Here is a 19384-nt window from a genome sequence, read left to right on the forward strand (position 1 = left end):
AATAAATAATAAACGTGGCAGCTGCAGGTAACAGGTGATCAGCTGAACGGAGTCATGGATCTGTGCTTTTATTGTGAAGAGCTTGTGTGAGACTTCTGGTGCAGTTTGTATGAAATGTGTCATCATGAAGCAGAAAGGGAGTTCCTCTGGACAAACCCACAAACTACACACACACTCATTCCTCAGAGCTGATTCACTCCTTCCACCACACACACACACACACACACACACACACACACTGACCCTGAAAACCCCTTAGTGTTTATTTCCATACAGTGTGAGTCAGTTTGAAGCTTTTATTGTGGTACAATGATGAACACAGACTTCCTGCTGATGCTGGATCAGTTTTTATTGGACAGAAACATCAGCTGTGTGATGGAATTTCCCAGCGTGCATCTGGGCGGCGCTCAGCTGATGGCGAGGTAGACCCACTGCAGGAGGAGAAGAAGAGTTCAGTAATGTCATGCGACCAGCAGGGGCGCTGATCAGTCACACCAGTACAGGACTCACCTGCTGCAGGTCCAACTGGATCCGGCCCTGGTTCTTCTGGTCCAGAGTCCTGAACATCTCTGTGGGACGGACACTGGGTCAGTACTGGGAACACTAGGACACTGGGAACACTGGGACACTGGGAATACTGCGAACACTAGAAACACTGGGAACACTGGAAACACCGGGGACACTGGGAACACTGGGTCTGTACTGGGAACACTGGAAACACCAGGAACACTGGGAACACTGTGAACACTATGAACACTGGGTCTGTACTGGGAACATTGGAAACACCAGGAACACTGGGACACTGGGAACACTGGGTCTGTACTGGGAACATTGGAAACACCAGGAACACTGGGACACTGGGAACACTGGTCAGTACTGGGAACACTGGGGACACTGGGAACACTGGGACAGTGGGGACACTGGGAACACTGGGTCAGTACTGGGAATACTGGAAACACCAGGAACACTGGGACACTGGGAACACTGGGTCTGTACTGGGAACATTGGAAACACCAGGAACACTGGGACACTGGGAACACTGGTCAGTACTGGGAACACTGGGGACACTGGGAACACTGGGACAGTGGGGACACTGGGAACACTGGGTCAGTACTGGGAACACTGGAAACACCAGGAACACTGGGAACACTGGGTCAGTACTGGGAACACTGGGTCAGTACTGGGAACAGTGGAAACACCGGGAACACTGGGAGCACTGGGTCAGTACTGGGAACACTGGGGACACTGGGAACACTGGGACACCGGGAAAACTGGGAACACTGGGGACACTGGGAACACTGGGTCAGTACTGGGAACCCTGGAAACACCAGGAACACTGGGAACACTGGGTCAGTAGTGGGAACAGTGGAAACACCGGGAACACTGGGACACTGGGAGCACTGGGTCAGTACTGGGAATACTGGGTCAGTACTGGGAACAGTGGAAACACTGGGAGCACTGGGTCAGTACTGGGAACACTGGGTCAGTACTGGGAACAGTGGAAACACTGGGAACACTGGGTCAGTACTGGGAACACTGGGTTAGTACTGGGAACACTGGGTTAGTACTGGGAACAGTGGAAACACTGGGAACAGAATGACTGGGACAGTGTGAGACTCACTGACGAGCAGCTCCAGGCGGATCAGGCAGCCGATGAAACAGTCGAAGTCGATGGCGAATGAAGCGTCAGCGTAACGACCAACGATCTGACCAATCACTGCAGAGTTCACCTGGAAACCTGCACACACACACACACACACACTGATCAGGTTCTGTTGAAAGGAACCTTGAAAAGAACCTCAGGAGGTTCTGTGAGGAACCCACCAGCCTCAGCCAGAGCTGCTCTGATCTCGTGACTGCTCATCGTTCCAGAACCGTCCGAGTCGTGACTCTTGAAGATCTCCTGCAGAACAACAGAGGGACATAGAACACAAACATCATTTCAGTGATGTTGTTGTTGTTGTTACTGTTGTTGTTGACGTTTATCCGACGTATTAAAACGTTTCTGAAGGATTTTAAACTCTTTCAGCTCTCTGACTCACCAGATATTTCTGGATCTTCGTCCACAGACGATGAAACTCCAGCAGACCTAGTTTACTGCTACCGTCCACCTGAGACCGTTAAAGACCAGAACCTGTCTGTCTGCCTGTCTACCTGTCTATCTATCTGTCTGTTTGTCTGTCAGTAAGTGAAGGATACGTCCAGCAGGCTGATGATGCTGCGACACGTCTGCAGACTGAAGCCGTCCGTTTTCACATCAGACCCTTCAGAGAACAATCAGACACTCATATAAATATAATTATCATATTCATCATATTTATCAAGTTTATCATATATAAATCATGATCCACGGACAGAAATATGAAATTCAGAACTGTTTGTATCAAGATAAACTTTTGTTACTCTGAGAAACAACTTTGTCCAAAATCTGCTGCAGCTCGTGGGCTGAGATCTCAGAGTCCTGTGGAGGCCGAAGGAGATAAAAACATTATTTCACTGTCAGGCGGACAGGAAGTAAAAAGAAATGTTAATAAAACATTAAGTTACATTTCCAGAGATCTGAACGAAAAGATGTTTGAAGTGCGGATCGACGTCATTCTGTCCCACATCAGGCTGAAGAAACAAAACATATTAGAGATATTACCTCATATTAACTTCTCGTTCTGAAAGTTATCATCTCGTTCTGACTATTATCATCTCGTTCTAACAGTTATTGTCTCGTTCTAACAGTTATCGTCTCATTCTAACAGTTATTATTTCATTCTAACAGGATTGATCTAATATCTGATAATGAAATAGAATCTCACTTCAGTGAAGGTTTTTTAAACACATTTCAGAAGCTTTTGAAGAAACTGAAGATTGAAATATGATGAAAGTCTCAAACCTCGCTGATGTCAGCGTCAACGTCCTCCTCCATCGGACTGAAACACAGAGAACAGAGTCACTTCTCTCCCCCCAGTACATCAGAGTCCTCTCAGTACATCAGAGTCCTCTCAGTACATCAGAGTCCCCCCAGTACATCAGAGTCCCCCCAGTACATCAGAGTCCCCCCAGTACATCAGAGTCCTCCCAGTACATCAGAGTCCCCCCAGTACATCAGAGTCCCCCCAGTACATCAGAGTCCTCCCAGTACATCAGAGTCCCCCCAGTACATCAGAGTCCTCCCAGTACATCAGAGTCCCCCCAGTACATCAGAGTCCTCCCAGTCCATCAGAGTCCCCCCCAGTACATCAGAGTCCTCCCAGTACATCAGAGTCTTCCCAGTACATCAGAGTCCTCCAGTAAATCAGAGTCCTTCCAGTGCATCAGACTCCCCCCAGTCCATCAGAGTCCTCCCAGTACATCAGAGTCCTCCCAGTACAGCAGAGTCCCCCCAGTACATCAGAGTCCTCCAGTTCATCAGAGTCCTTCCAGTACATCAGAGTCCTCCAGTACACCAGAGTCCCCCCAGTACATCAGAGTCCTCCAGTACACCAGAGTTCCCCCAGTACATCAAAGTCCTCCCAGTACATCAGAGTCCTCCAGTACATCAGAGTCCTCCAGTGTGTGTCTGACCTGCTGGCAGCCTGTTTCTCTGTGAACACCCGAAGGATGAAGCTTCCTTTGCGATGCGGTTCGAAGGTGGACGGGATGACGACGTACTCGCCAGGCGGCAATTTGAATCTGTCGCAGACTTCTCTGAGGTTAATGAAGTTCCGACTGCGAGCCACCGCTGCCCGCCGCAGCAGGACGTCCGGCCCCAGGTGCACGTTACTGCGACCTTTATACTGACCACAGAAGAAGAGGATGTTGTTGCTGCGTCTTACTGCAGAAGGTTTATCCACTGCACTTATAGAAAATTAATATTTAATGAAGTAATAAGGAATCAGCTGCTGGATGAACTCACCTCGTCAGGAACCTGCAGGAAAAAACAAAAACAGGAAGAACTTAAACACTGAAACAGCCTTGAGTCTTCAAACGTTTCATTATATTTACTGATGGCCAACCTCATAGATGGCGAACCCGATGGTGTTCAGGTCTCGTCCGAAGCGTCTCTCCCTGCGCGTGTCCTTCTGCATCAGGCCGATCAGGGCGGTGCAGCCGTCCTCGCCATCGTGCGGGTCATCGTCCACATCCTTCAGCTGGATGAAGAACTGCGGGTTGGAGCAGAACGTGGCTGCAGATACATGGACGCATTAATAATGAGTAATAATCATAATAATATGAAACAGAACTCGAGCTGAATAATCTTTTCCAGACTGAGCTGAATGAGCAGTACCGGGGTAGTTCCTGCAGCCTCCGGCGGTGGAGCCGACCCGCCACACGCCCTCAAAGTCGGCGTAGTTCCAGCGGCCGGCGGTGTCTCCAGTCAGCGTGTCCGGGCTCAGGTTACAGATGTCCAGACGGGAAAACTGACGCAGGAAGTCAGTGTAGGACATCCTGCAGCGAGCAGAGACCAGAGAAGAAGAAAAATTTCTGTCATTAGGGCCACGGGGCAATCGCACCGAGCACTGGTCCCATACAGCAATAGCTGTAGGGACCAGTGCAAAGCCCCGAGCACTATTGTTATACTGTGGTTTTTTTCTTCTTCCTCTTCCGGACGCAATTTCATCCCGCTACTACAAATTATATATCAAAATGTGCAGTTTGATCGGGATCGGTGTGCTGTTACTTTTCTTTACGGAACACGAATTTTTCACGACGTCAGTCGCGAAAAACTGCCCAAAATTTTGCATTGAAGTGAATGGGACGGCCAAAAAAAAATGAGCAAATAAGAACAATAATTGGAGATTTTCAAACGTCTACTTCTCCGGTATAATTTCACCTAGAGACTCCATTTAAACTTTAAACAGTAGACACAAGTCTTGTGTATTGATGTATTAATCCACGTTTCTATAGGTTTTTTTATCAATCCCTGTTCAATGACCATGATCATTTTTGGAGAAATTCTGAGATTATAATGGGTGTGTATTGCATGGAATGTTCGTGTCACAGAGGGAGAGAAAAAACTGTCAAAAAATAAATTTGAAAACTGCGCTCCAGGCCGCAAATTGTACTCTACAGAAATAATTTATACAGAGAAACGTAGGAAAATTTGTCTTCTCACTCACAATCCTCTGGTAAAGCTGTCAGAGTTATAGTTTGGGCGTAGGACGCACAGATGCGCCACCAACACGCACCAACTGCCTCATTGACAGCCATAAAAACGCAGGAAGATTACTGTAGGAAAGCATATTTAACAGTTTTTCAGATCACTCTTACAAAGCTATTTCTTCATTTTTCTTCACAAAAAACATATGTAGCTGTTCAGGAAGAACTCAGGATGCTCAAATTGAAGTCGGATCAATGATAGGTATTATGGTTTTGCCAAAAATGCTTTCTGTTCGAGGCCAGAAATTCCAGTCTGTCCACCTCTGGCTGCTGTCACTGTGCTAGAAGATTCCACAGCTGTTAATTCTGTTGATTGCTCTGCTCTGATTGGTTGACCGCAAAACCTTTGATCCTTTGATGTGATTACAGTTACAGATACACGCATGCACACACACTCAGGTCGTTTTATGTAATTACAGTTACAGATACACGCACGCACACATGCGAGTGTAAGCGCGCACACTCGTCGAGATGCACATGCTTCACACACACACACACACATGCGCGAGTAAGCGCTCACTCCTCCAGATACACGTTTCACACACACACACACACACACACACACACACACACATTTTGAGGTTAAGGGGCATAGGTTGCTGTATAAATAAATACTTGAAAAGGAATGCTTGTTGTAGGTGTGCTCCTTGTATATAATATAGTATCATAACATTACTAGTATTAACTGTTTGAAATCTCTGAAGAATCTCATCATAGTGTACACACACCGGCAGTAGCCCTTGTGGCCCTTTAGGAATTTCCCCAGAGGAAATTTTCTAGTTTATTTTATTGTTTCTGTGTTTTTCAGACTCACCAGAACTCTCCGTCATCAGCCGCGTGATCGAGCTTCTTCTTCTCCTCTGGCTCCACGCCGTCCCACTCCCTCGAACTGACAAAAGACCAGATGCTCCCTGAACACATCACTCAGACACACAGACAGACAGACAGACAAACAGAAAGGGAGACAGTGGACAGACAGACAGACAGGCAGAGAGACAGACAGGAGGACAGTATGAGGACTCACCTGTCGCTCCAGGCTCCAGTCCACTCCACCTGTCCCCAGGGGTTCCTGATCCTCAGCAGCTCCACCACAGAGCCAGAGACATGGACCTGCAGGACATAAAGTTACTGAGACCTGCTGTCCCCCTAAAGACCTGCCGTCCCTGTGAGGACCTTCTGTCCCTCTAGGGACCTGCCTGTAAACCAGATGAATATTTCCCAGCATGCCTCACCTGCTGTGCCGCGGTGACGGAGTAGGCGTGACCTTTGACCAGCTTCTGGCGGGTGATGGCCTCTGTCTCAGACGAGCTGGAGATCTGAAGAAAACAATAATAATGGAAACAGTAAAGTTATCTAAAGGAGTTAAAAAGCTAATGAGCTCATATTTAAATGTGATTAAAGATAAATCAGACTTCAGCTGAATGGGCTAAAGATTTTAAGGAGCTAAAAGCTACGCAGCTAACATGAGCTACATGTTGCTGTTAGCTCACATTTGCTAACAGTTAGCTCACATTAGCTAACAGTTAGCTCACGTTAGCTGACAGTTAGCTCACATCGATGGAGCAGCCCAGCAGCGAGCCGAGCTTCAGAGCCTTCCTGATGATGTGGAACAGAGTGGGCGGAGCTTCCTGCAGGTTGAAGCTCTCTGCGATGCCGCCGGTGAAATCCTCAAAGCCCTCGATGCTCGAGCCGCCGGACAGCGCCTCGTACGAGCTGCTCACCCTGCGGAGACATGCCCATCAGACTGATCGCTAACTGCTATGCAGCTAACGCTCTGAAAGAAGTCAAAGTGCTGAAAGGAGCTGAAGCATCAGCTGAACTGCAGCTGATCAAAGGAATGTGGTGAAAGGAGTTATTCTCAAAGGTTTGTACAGGTATTAACACTAAAAGCAGTTGAAGTGTGAACACTAAAAGCAGTTGAAGTGTGAACACTGAAAGTAGTTGAAGTGTGAACACTGACTGGAACTAAAGTATCAGCTGACCTGCAAACAGTCAAAGGAGCTGCAGTGTTATTTAACCGTAACCCCAAAAAATAGGAAAGACTTCAAAAGTGAGCGGAAGTGTTGGAGGTGAAAGGAATTGAGTGACGTGTGAACAGGAAGTGGAAGCAGTAAAAAAAGTTGAAATGTCAGTTGAAGTGACACTGCTAAAAGGAGCTGAAGCATCAGCTGAAATGCAGCTGATCAAAGTGAATGTGGTGAAAGGAGTTTGTACAAACATTGGCACCGAAGTGTGGAAAAGTCTGACAGGAACGTTGTTTAAACGACTAAATGTCAGTTAAAGTTCCTGTGATAAAAGAAGTAACAGTGACAGTCACAAAGTGTGAACACAAAATATGTGCAGTGAAAGCAGTTGAAGTGCAATAAAATAATTTACTGTCAGTGTGAGCAGCTGAAGGTTCTGTGAGATTAATGTGTTAAAAAATGTTTCAATTAAACTAAATCTAAAAAGTAACCTGATGTTTCTTCAAAATAAAAGCACTGGCACTTTGTTATTTGTTTCAAATGTAAAATGCATTATGAATAAAATGTATTATATTATATTATATTATACTACATTACATTATATTATATTATTATATTACATTTAAATGACTTATAGTCACAGACTGTCGGCCGTTAATCAGCTTGATGTGAACGAGAATAAATCAGTTTCACCTTTTTGATACAAAAAGCCAAGTCAGCTCTGTTTGTTTTCAAGGCTGGTCCCTGTTTACCTAGTAAACCTGACACACCCTGCACACACACACCCTGCACACACACACACACACACACACACACACACACACACAATCACACCATACACACACACACACGCACACACTCACACCACACAGACACACACACTCACACCACACACACACAAAGCCTCTGCTGCAGTCAGTTGAGGTGAATAGAGTCTCTTTTAGATTTCAGTCATTAAATGGTTTCTGTTTATTTATTTAAACCTGTGCAAACGTTTCCAACGTCTACAAGAAAAAAGTTTATTTACATTTACAACTTATTTCTCGTAACTTGAATTTTTACTTGTGTGTGTGTTTTGTGTGAAGTTGCAGCAGGGGCTGCTGGGAGCTGTAGTTCTCCCTGGTAGGCGTATCTATAACTGGTGGGCGTGTCTCCAACTGGTAGGCATGTCTCTAACTGGTGATCGTGTCTCTAACTGGTGGGCGTTTCTCTAACTGGTGATCATGTCTCTAACTGGTGGGCGTGTCTATAACTGATGATTGTGTCTCTAACTGGTGATCGTGTCTCTAAGTGGTGATCGTGTCTCTAACTGGTGGGCGTGTCTCTAACTGGTGATCGTGTCTCTAACTGGTGGGCGTGTCTCTAATTGATGATTGTGTCTCTAACTGGTGGGCGTGTCTCTAATTGGTGATCGTTTCTCTAACTGGTGATCGTGTCCCTTACTGGTGGGCGTGTCTCTAACTGGTGATCGTGTCTCTAACTGGTGGGTGGGTCTTACTTGGCATAGGCTTTCTCCAGCAGAGCGCTCCAGAATTCTCCGCCCTGTGCCGAGTGGACGAACAGCAGCTTCCCGTCTTTCACCGGCAGCCGGTCGTCCACCACCACGTCCACCCATTCACCGTACCGCCACAGCTGCAGGGACACAGACACGTGATGTCACTTCCTCCGGGGGCTCCGCCCCTCCCTTTTTAACCACGCCTTCCTAATAACGTGGCCTGTTTATTATTAGGGCCCGAGCACTGACGGTGTGAGGACCCTATTGAAATTGGTCCACTTTTTCAATTCCCAAATTAAATGCCTTTTTGGGGGCTTTATCATATTCAAAAACTCACCAAACTTGGACCATATGTCAATCCTGGGGAAAATTTACATATTTCATAGGTCTCAGAAATGGGCGGGCCAAAATGACTCACTAGCGCACCCTAGAAAGTTTAAGCAGAGCAGCACCCTATGGGAAACATTCACGTAAACAAATACAATTTGGGACACATATGTATCATGGGGAGATGCACCAAAAAGCCTCTTGGACCCATACCCAAAACTCAACAGTAAGTCGGCCATCTTGGATTGACTATCGCGTTTTCCAACGTTTTTCGCCATTTGTACGTTGCATGCTTTATGGACTCCCCTACAGATTCAACCCGATCAACTTCAAACTTGGTAAGTATAAAAAGCTTAACCAATCGTCATGCTAAGTGGGCGTGGCATGGTGGCAAAATATGGTGTTTTGGCATAAAACACAAGATTGCTATAACTTTGCCATACTTTGTCCGATCTGGTCCAAACTTCTCATGCTTCATAAGATTCCAGACCTGAACACATCCACATGTCAAGATTGACACATATATATATATATATATATATGTGTGTGACAGGGAGCGCTATATATATATATATATATATATATATATATATATATATATATATAGCGCTCCCTGTTGGCAACAGGAAGTAATAGTTTTACTCTATGATGTCCAGGACATCATAGAGTTGTTGATCTGTTAATCAAATTAGCTTCAAACTATGTCATTAAAACCTCGACAAGTTGATAATGCATTGTTGTGAAGACTGTGCATCTTTATGAAAAGGCACGGCTCTGGTGGCACGGCGAATCTCGAGTCCTCGCCATGAAGCGAAAGTTGCTCTCATTTCAGACAAATTTGTCATGTGGAATCAGAGGCCTGGACATAGCCAGATATCAATATTGACACATTGTTATAGCGGGTGTTTTGAGCCATTTCCAGGCTCCATACTCTAACTATCTCCTCCTTGACAACTTTAACCTTGGTCTGTATCATCTTAAGACTGTGATAAAACGATATTTCCAGAATTTTTATTTTTTTATATTTGTGGGCATGGCATCACAGTGAATTTCAAGTACTCACCATGTACAGGAATTTTCTCTCATTTGAGCATGCATTGTCAAATCTGACTCAATGTCAATCATGTGCGATTAGAGTCCAGCACTGAACACATAACAATAATAATATTGATACATAGTTATATCATCAGCTTACTCAGCAGAGAGTCCCTGCTTCACAAATGATTGATTACTCCCTTTTGAATCGCCTGCCCCCTTTTCCTAACTAATAAACCATTTGTCGTAGAGACTTGTATTAGGTGTCAGTGTACTCAGCAGAGATGGACAAATTTGTTTGCTCCCCCCATTTACACTAGCCACGCCCCCTTTCATAGCTCATCGCCCGTTTATCGTACACTCTTTTCAGAGGTGACGGCCGACAATCACTGGACCCAGCCTGGCAGTCTCTCCCGACAGCTCCACGCAGCTCGGTCCCGTTCATCGATGTGTGCAGCTTTGATTATATTTAAATTAGAAAGTGACTGCAGGAAGATTTTCACATCACTTTTAAAGCAACAACTGAAGGAGCTCTGTGGGCGGGGCTTAGTCAGAGACAAGCTCTTTGACGCCCTGAAAGTAATCCAACAAATAGATCTGTTTCTGTGATGTGATTGTTTTAGGATGAGTCATGTGACCTGGAAGTGGAAGATGCCGGCATATGACGAGCTGAAGCTCTGACCTGCAGGAACCACCCGGCCCAGGATGTCGGGGTCAAGGGTCAGCGAGGCGATGGCGGCGAGCAGCCAGCAGTCACCTGACAGACAGAGAAGAGGGCACAGTCAGAGCTATGAGTGTGTGTGTGTGTGTGTGTGTGTGTGTGTGTGTGTGTGTGTGTGTGTGTGTGTGAGTGTGTGTGTCCCACCCAGTGCTCCCTGACAAATGTCCGTCCTCTTCGCTCCGTCCACAATGAACTGAGGATTAGAACACAGCTCCTGATTTGACGAGAGAGCAGCTGATTAGTGATGTCATCAGGTGATGCAATGTCTTGACATAAAAAACTATCAAAGTTAAAACACTTAGGGCGCTTTCACACCTATCTCGTTTGGTCCGGACTTTCGGACTTTTCAGTTTGAGCCGAGCCTAAATTCCAGGTGTGAAAGGTGCCGCGCACCAAAGGACCAAAGTTTGGTCCGACCAAAAGAGGTGGTCTCGGTCTGGACCAAACGAACCAAGTGTGAAACCTTTTGCACTGTGAAAACAACTTTTTTTATAGTTCGGGCTTTTGTATCAATGACAGGAAGTTTTTTTCTTCTTCTGCTCTCGAATTACGGGACAGGAAGCTCATCTTGCAAATACCAAGCTCTCTCACGTATTGCTCATTAAGCTGGTGTTGCTTTTTTTAAACAAGTGTGTTTATTAATTTTCAGAATAATCACACTACAACAAGATACTGTATAATACAGGTGCAAAACAAAACAATCACAATAAGGCTTATCGTCGATGTGAGTATCACAGGGCAGTAGCATGAGTAATTTGCACAGTCCAAAACAAAGATAAAAAATAGTCTGTCTACTCCTTTAGAGGAAAGCATTACAAATAAATAAAAATAAAAAGAGCAAACAAACAGACGTATGATAAATACATGGTTATTTCATTTGTCGATGGTTTACATACAGGGATAACATGCCTCCAATGCTTACCTCCCCTCTAAGAACACCATAAAAGACCTCCATATACTGTCAAAAATTTGGTATTTACCCTTTAACGTGAAGGTGAGTTTTTCCAGCGCCAGCGAATCTGATAGCCCTGCAAGCCAGACACTAATACTCGGTTTAGTAGTGGATTTCCATGCTTTGGCTATGGTGTATTTGGCTTGTAGCATGCAAAAAATAATCATAGTTTTATTCGCCTTGCTAAGGTTATGATTTATTGGAAAAATACCTAGGATACATAGTTGGGGGTCTATTATTAGTTTTATACCTGTAACCTGCAAAATCATATCCATCACCTCACTCCAAAAGGCCTGAATCAGTGGGCAGTCCCATAGGCAATGGTATAGAGTGCCCTCTCTACCACATTTATAACATGTGTCAGGGTTATTGGGGTTGAATTTATTTAGCTGAGATGGTGTTACATATATTCTCATTATCCACTTGTATTGAAGCAGTTTAAAATGGGTATTTATTGTTTGTGTTTGAGATTTTAAGCAAATATTCTGCCAGTCCTCAGTGGTAATTACTGAATTTAAATCCTCACACCATGCCAGTCTCTTTCTATCTGAGGAAACCTTTGATCCTTCCAAGATTAATGCATAAAAGCTTGAAGTCAATCCCTTCTTAGGATGTTGATTTGTTGCTATTTCTTCTATAGGACTAAGTGTAGGTAAAGCTAAAGACTTCTGTAGCTTAAATATATAACTTCTTATCTGCAGGTATTTAAAAAAGTGGTTTGGTTGAATATCATATTTTTGTTTCAGGTCGACAAAGGACAAGAGAACGTTGTTGTCAAATAAATCTGCAATTTTACTAAGGCCTTTGTTTGCCCAAATTTTGAATCCCATATCTTTTTTCCCAGGTTTAAAATCACTGTTGCCCCAGATTGGTGTAAATTGAGATAATATTGGTATCTCATCTATATGTTTATGAACCTCGTACCATACCAGAATTGTGTTTTTAACAAAGGGATTATCTGTTAACGTCTTTAGTTCTTTTAATTTAGCAGAGTATAGATATGACTTGAGTGGTAGAGGGGATGACATACTTCTTTCCATACTCATCCACGACTGAGGCGTTCCTTGTGAGAACCAACAGGAGGCAGTAGTGAGTTGGGCAGCCCAATAATACCATTGAAGGTTTGGGAGTTTCAAGCCCCCTCTATCATAGGGGAGGTAAAGCAGAGATAAGCGAAGTCTGGCCCGTCTGTTGTTCCAAATGAAATTACAGAACATGCTTTTCATCTTTGAAAAAAAATGAATAGGAGGACTGAGAGGAATGGAATGAAAGAGGTAAAGGAACTTTGGAAGAACATTCATTTTAAGTATGTTGATCCGCCCTATCATGGAGATTGGTAGTAATGACCATCTATTGATAGATTCCGCAACTGACTCTATCACTGGGTTATAATTTGTCTCTACTAAATCATCAATTTTAGGAGTAATTTTAATACCAAGATATGTGAAGCTATCTCTAATCACCTTGAATGGAGTTTGAACAGGGGGTTTTATTCTATCTGAATGCTTAAGGTAAAGTATAGCAGATTTTGATTCGTTAATTTTGTAACCGGATAGCTTACTAAAAGAGCTAATGATATTGAACAAGTGACGCAGTGATTGTTCTAAATGGGATAAAAAAATTACAATATCATCCGCAAATAAACCTATTTTGTTGTCAATCTCATTTATTTTAATGCCAGTGATATATTGATTACTCCTAATGGCGATAGCCAATGGCTCAATTGCCAAAACAAACAAGAGGGGTGAAAGAGGACAACCTTGGCGTGTGCCTCTAGAAAGATTAAAAGGTTTGGATATAATATCATTTGTTAATACAGATGCTACCGAATTGTTGTATAAGACTTTAATCCAATCAGAGAAATAATGACCAAAGCCAAAACGTTCGAGTACTTTGTGGAGATATTGATGTTCGACACGGTCGAACGCTTTTTCTGCGTCTAACGAGAGCACTGCTGTATCTGGATGTTCTGTCTTTGCATAAACAATATTGAGAACCCTGCGGACACTGTGGAAGGCTTGTCGTCCCCTAACAAACCCATTTTGGTCTGGATCAGAGAGAAAAGGCAGGTACCTCTCAAGCCTCCGTGCCAGTACTTTGGCAATTATTTTAACATCAGAATTAATTAATGAAATCGGCCGATATGAGTCGCATTTTGTTGCTGGTTTTCCAGGCTTCGGTATCAAAATTATAAGTGCGTTGCACATGGATGGTGGAAGTTTGCCGGAATTGAAGCTTTCCACAAACATATCTAGCAGTGGAGAAAGTAGCTTGCTCTTGAAGATTTTGTATATGTCAATAGGTAGCCCATCTGGGCCAGGAGCCTTTCCCCCTTTCATTTTATCAATTGCTTCAGATAATTCAGCTGATGTGATGGGGGAATCTAAATGAGCTTTAGCTTCTTCACTAAGTGAGGGGAGTGTTAACTGATCAAAAAAATCTTGAAATGATTCATTAGTCATTAAACACTCCGATGAGTATAACTGTGTGTAAAATGATTCAAAAAGTGTATTAATTATTTGAGGGTCTGACGTTTTATCTCCAGTAGCAGTGTCAATCTCTGTGATAGTTCTTGCATTTTGTTCTGTTTTTAAGCGCCAAGCAAGTAGTTTCCCCGCCTTCTCTCCCTGATCATAATAGGTCTGCTTAAGTCTAATTAATCCTGCCAGGGCTTTATTAGTGGATAATTTATTGTACTTCGCTTTTAGGATTGCTAATTTCTGTTGTTTTTCTCTGCTATTGTCAGAAGTTACTTCCAACTCAAGTTCCTTTATATCTCTTTCCAGCTCCAACATCTCAAGATATTGTTTATTCGATTTATTTCTTGTGTATCCCATCATTTGACCTCTAATAAAAGCTTTGAAAGCCTCCCACCTTACTGAGGCAGATGTTTCTGTTGTATTTAACTCAAAATAGTCATCAATATTTTGTCCAACATATTCAAGGAATTTGGAGTTATGTAACCACTGTGGCCTTAAGCGCCAAGGTCTTTTCCCTTTGACAGCTGTTGTAGCTGTGTAATTTAGCAGAAGTAAAGAATGATCGGAAATGAGAATAGACTTATATATACAATCATTGATGTCTGGAGCAAGAGATTTGGACACGAGAAAGTAATCTATGCGACTGTATGTATTATGAGTAGCTGAATGGCAAGAGTACTCTTTCTTTGTAGGATTTTTAACTCTCCAAATATCAATTAGGTTAAGCTCCTGCATAAATTGGAGAATTATCTTCCTGCTTCTTGAATGGGTTAGGTCTATGCCTGAAGAGCGGTCCAGTTTTGGGTCAAGGGCGCAGTTAAAGTCACCCCCGATTATTATGACACCCTGAAGAGAAGAAATTTGCAAAAACATATTACTATAAAAGTTTGGGTCGTCATTATTAGGACCATATAGGTTCACAAGAATCAAGTCTTGGTTTACTAATGAAGCTTGTATAATAATATATCTGCCCGCTGGATCCAAAACTGTCTTTTGGATACGAAGAGGAACAGACTTGTGGACAAGTACTGCAATTCCTCTGGCATAAGATGAAAAAGAGCATGTGATTACTTGACCTGGCCATCTCCTCTTTAAGCGATTTGTTTCATTAGAAAGCAAATGTGTCTCTTGTAGGAAAACTATTTTGGGATTATATTGCTTGATCCTATTCAAAACTTGCTTGACTTTAACTAATTTTCTTAATCCTCTAACATTCCAAGAAAGTAACTGAATGTCTAAATTCCTATTCATTAATAAATACTGTGATTATGACATGGCCCTGATAATACCGTTTTGCCAAAATTGTGAAAAAAGGCACCTTACATTTCAAAAACAAGAACTTTACAACATTCATTATAACACAGAACTCTTAGCCCTTCCCGCCCCCTGTGATCAAGTCACACAGAAGCCCACCCCACTTGTACCGATCCGGTTAAACTCACTGATCCTTCGAAAGGAGCAAGAGAGAAAAGGGAGAAAAGAAAAACAAAAACAAAGAACGTACTACCTAAACTTTATAGGTCAAGTGCTCCGCTCCCCGTGAGGGTTAATCATGTCGACCAATAACCTCAAAATAAATGCACAAGTGTAAGCCACCTAATCAAATTCACCTGTATACAGGATAAACAACACTGTAGCAATGTTCATAACTGTCCCTCTTAAGACGTGATGTGTTTAGTATTCTGTTTTAGCATACATAATGTTGACAGTTGTTTACCCCTCTTGCTGCTGACGAACACGTTGAATAAATGCTTCAACCTCTTCTGGTGTGTTGAACTGGTGCCGGCTGCCTTGATGAAAGATCTTCATCTTTGCGGGAAATATAAGCCCGAAGTCCATGTGCAGCTCCCGGAGTTTCAGCTTCACGTCGTTGTATTGTCGGCGTTGTTTCTGTACCTCCACAGACAAGTCTGGAAAAAACATGACATGGTGCTCCCGATACATCACTTTTCCTTTTTTCCGAGCTGCTCTCATTACTCGGACTTTGTCTTGATAGTTAAGAAACTTCATGATGAGAGTGCGCGGGGGTCCGCTCGGGTCTTGTCGGCCGGGCAGCCGGTGGGCACGTTCAATGACCACGGGTCCCGGAAAAATGCCCGGTCCAAGGATTTCGGGCAGCCAGGCTTGGAGGAAAGAGACCGCGTCTCCCCCCTCAGTTTTCTTGGGCAAGCCGATCAGCCGTAGGTTCGATCTTCGGTGTCTGTTTTCGAGGTCGTCAAGTTTTAGTGTTAGCTCGTGCACTTTCTTTTGAAGGGACTTTTCCTTGCTAGTTAGCCCTGATATGTCGTCTTCAGCTTTGCTAATGCGGGACTCTGCCGCGGTTAGCCTCTCAGAAAAAACACCAATTGCTTCTTTTATCTCTTGGTTAGAAGAGACGACTTCGCGCAGTTGAGTAGAAAAGTCAGCTCTCATTAAACGAATGGCAGCTAAAATATTAGCACCGTCGTCTTGGTGAGCCGCGTTAGCATCGTCCAAATCCTCCTCATCACCCACCGAGGTGTGGTCCATGCTAGCGTCGTCGTCTTCGTCGCCACCCGATGCCGTTTTAACCTGGTTGTGTTGTTTCTTTCTTGGCATTTTTTGTTCAAAATAGTACAAGGAAGCTCTTGCAGAACTAACCGAGTTGGTTGAGGGTCAACTTGGCAAAATGGAAGTGTAAAACAGGGACACGGGATCGGAGCTCGGAAACCTGCTGCTGCTCAGGCAGACGCCATAACCGGGCCGTCAAGCTGGTGTTGCTGGTAGCAAAAGACCAGCAAAAGTATTTGTTGCGGCGGTGCAGCTGTGTGTGTGTGACAGCGGCCGTGCTGCTGCATGCGCGCGACGGCGTGTGCGTTGCTCCGTGGCGCGCCTCAGCAGGTGAGCACAATCACTAATCAGCGGCAAGGTAACACAAGACCAAGGACAAACATTTAATTGTGTGCACAACGGAGCTGAGGACAGCAGCAGAAACCTTCACTGCCACAATACTGAAATAACGCATGGGAAAAGGACTCAAACGGAGTAAAAGGTGGTTCGCTGGATTCATTTTGTGTAAACACGTTAAGGAAGTAACACTGACGTCAGATGCCGGCCTAACAACGCAGCGTAACCAAAACAAAATGAGCCGCGGAAGTACACAGGGAGATGACGTGTCCAGTAAAATAGTCTTGTAAAGTCCGTTATTCCTTTTGCAGTGTGAAACCAAAACCAACCGGACCAAATGTATACAATGTAACAGAACATGGACCTTGGTCCGGACTTTCAGGTCTGAAAACGCCCTAAATCAGATCTGAACAAAGTCAATTCAGGTTTTAAGATTTCCTTTAATAAAAAAGAAACGAGTAGAAAATTTAACAGAAAGAAAATATATAATATATATAATATAAAAATATATAAAAATATATAAAAAATAGAATTCATTATCTACGTTTCATATGACGTCTCAGCTGATTATTTAATGCGGCAACACACTGAATATTCACATCAGATCATATCAGACACAAACAGGTTAATATAACCATAATTACGTAATATTAATAACGTGGTAATAACATGGTAATAATGTGATAATAATGTGGTAATGAGGTGGCAATAACTCACGGTGGGCCGTCTCCACTCCACGCCGATGGTTTTGGAGGAGTAGCGTCCCAGCTGGTTGTATCCCAGCGAGTCCCAGGCAGCTGGGAAGGTCGGGTCACAGAACAACGCTCCCGTCTGCAGACACTCGGCCCGCAGAGACTCGAAGCTCTGCTGGTTGAAGTTGACGGCGTTGGCTCGGCTGCCACTGCCGTCCTCCTCACGGGCCTTTCTCCTCGCCAGTTCTGCCGCCGCGATCGCCATCAGAGACTGAGTCCAACAAAGTCCAACAAAGTCTGAAGAGAATCTGAAGAAAATCTGCAAATGATCTGCTGAGAGTCTGAAATAGTGAGACAGAACGAGCTGAGACTCAGAGACTCGACCAGAACGCTGCTGCTGAGAGTCTGGCAGGAGAACTGTGTGTGTGTGTGTGTGTGTATCAGGTAAAGGTGGTCAAGTGTGAAGGGGCGGAGCTTTGGTCCAGCTCAGGTAGCAGAGTGATATCAGTTGACTCTGAATTATTCAGAAAGCAAACAGTCTGATAACACCTGAAACACACCGGAGACACACCTGAGACACCTTGGACACACCCCGGACTTCTGATCAGTGTCCTGGGTCCGTTGGAGTTCTGGACCCTCAGCCCGCTGCCCCCCACACCACAATAACAGACTCATGAACGTGTCAGCATCATCCTGCAGATGTTGAAGGACCTCAGCCTCCTCAGGGGACAGCCAGTCTCAGTGTTTCTGGTCCAGTTCATGGTTGAAGTTCATCCCGAAGTACTCACTGAGACATGGAAACAGGGTCCCAGGTGTCCCTCTTCAGATCCACTATGAGCTCCTCGGTCTCAGTCTCATTGAGCTGCAGAAGGCTCAACTGCCAAGTCATCAGAAACCTTCTGAAGGGGGCAGGACAGTCTCCAGTGGGCCCCGGTGCTGCAGGACCGTCCCCTGTGGGCCCCGGTGCTACAGGACAGTCTCCAGTGGGCCCCGGTGCTGCAGGACTGTCCCCTGTGGGGCCCGGTGCTGCTGACCCCTTTATCTGACTCAGTGCTGTGGTCTGCCGACAGCTTGTCAACAATCCAGGACCCAAGGGAGACGGATGGAGGAGAACTCAGACAACATGACCCTCATAGAGTCCACCAGCCTGTCCAGGTGACTGTAGACCTGGTCCAGCTGGAGGACTCCACACAGCCGGGGGTCTGTGTGTGTGTGTGTGTTTACAATACTTTCTTTCAGAAAAAACATGTACAACTTAATTATTATTCTAAATGTTTTTGTTTGTTATTTCATGTTTTCAGATTAAAGACTTTATAAATAATTGTAGTGATCGGACCACAGGTGAATCTTGGGTTAATCTGTGAACTTTAACTGATGTGGGCTAAAATGCAACAGTATTCTGATTCAACTCACAAAATGGCATTTCACCTCCATTTTGGATCTTTGATAAGGAACTTCTCTCCCAGAATGCTTGGCATTAATGACTCCTACAGATCACATCATTGGTCAAGAGACCTTTCACACCACATGTCATCTCCTGTTAAATCAGATCAGAATCTTCTGATCTCGCTCTTTCTCCACTGCTCCCAGAGAAGCAACACCTCACCCAGAGGCCTGAATGCACCAGCGCTCCTCCTCCCTCATCCTGCAGAGCCCTGCTGAGATGAGACCGTCTCCTCAGAAATCTCCTTTCCATAAGGAATACTGAAACAACTGCAATTCT

At 44.4% G+C, this 19384-nt stretch overlaps 1 protein-coding gene across 1 annotated transcript; it reads right to left on the reverse strand.

Annotated features, from left to right (window-relative positions):
• Positions 1-317: 317 nt before the first annotated feature.
• On the reverse strand, positions 318-18387 carry LOC131969141 (calpain-2 catalytic subunit-like). The gene is made up of 21 exons (XM_059330313.1): positions 17687-18387; positions 10817-10886; positions 10590-10708; positions 8593-8726; positions 6684-6852; positions 6363-6446; positions 6155-6240; positions 5945-6019; positions 4259-4419; positions 3987-4156; positions 3887-3898; positions 3556-3767; positions 2885-2921; positions 2548-2613; positions 2404-2461; positions 2200-2264; positions 2043-2111; positions 1825-1903; positions 1622-1738; positions 511-569; positions 318-431 (listed from the first exon to the last, which is right to left on the reverse strand). Exons 1-21 carry the CDS (start codon positions 17924-17926, stop codon positions 408-410), a joined length of 2106 nt encoding a protein of 701 aa, XP_059186296.1. The 5' UTR covers positions 17927-18387; the 3' UTR covers positions 318-407.
• Between the last annotated feature and the right edge of the window lie 997 nt (positions 18388-19384).

Source organism: Centropristis striata, chromosome 1 (genome assembly GCF_030273125.1).
Source record: "Centropristis striata isolate RG_2023a ecotype Rhode Island chromosome 1, C.striata_1.0, whole genome shotgun sequence".
Taxonomy (NCBI): domain Eukaryota; kingdom Metazoa; phylum Chordata; class Actinopteri; order Perciformes; family Serranidae; genus Centropristis; species Centropristis striata.

Excerpts from the sequence above, each read along its gene's own strand:
- LOC131969141 (XM_059330313.1), bottom strand. The coding sequence starts at position 17,926 with ATGGCGATCGCGGCGGCAGAACTGGCGAGGAGAAAGGCCCGTGAGGAG. Across the intron at positions 2,265-2,403 it reads GGACAAAGTTGTTTCTCAGA|GGTCTGATGTGAAAACGGAC; the intron begins GTAACAAAAGTT and ends TGTTCTCTGAAG. Across the intron at positions 1,739-1,824 it reads AGCAGCTCTGGCTGAGGCTG|GTTTCCAGGTGAACTCTGCA; the intron begins GTGGGTTCCTCA and ends GTGTGTGTGCAG.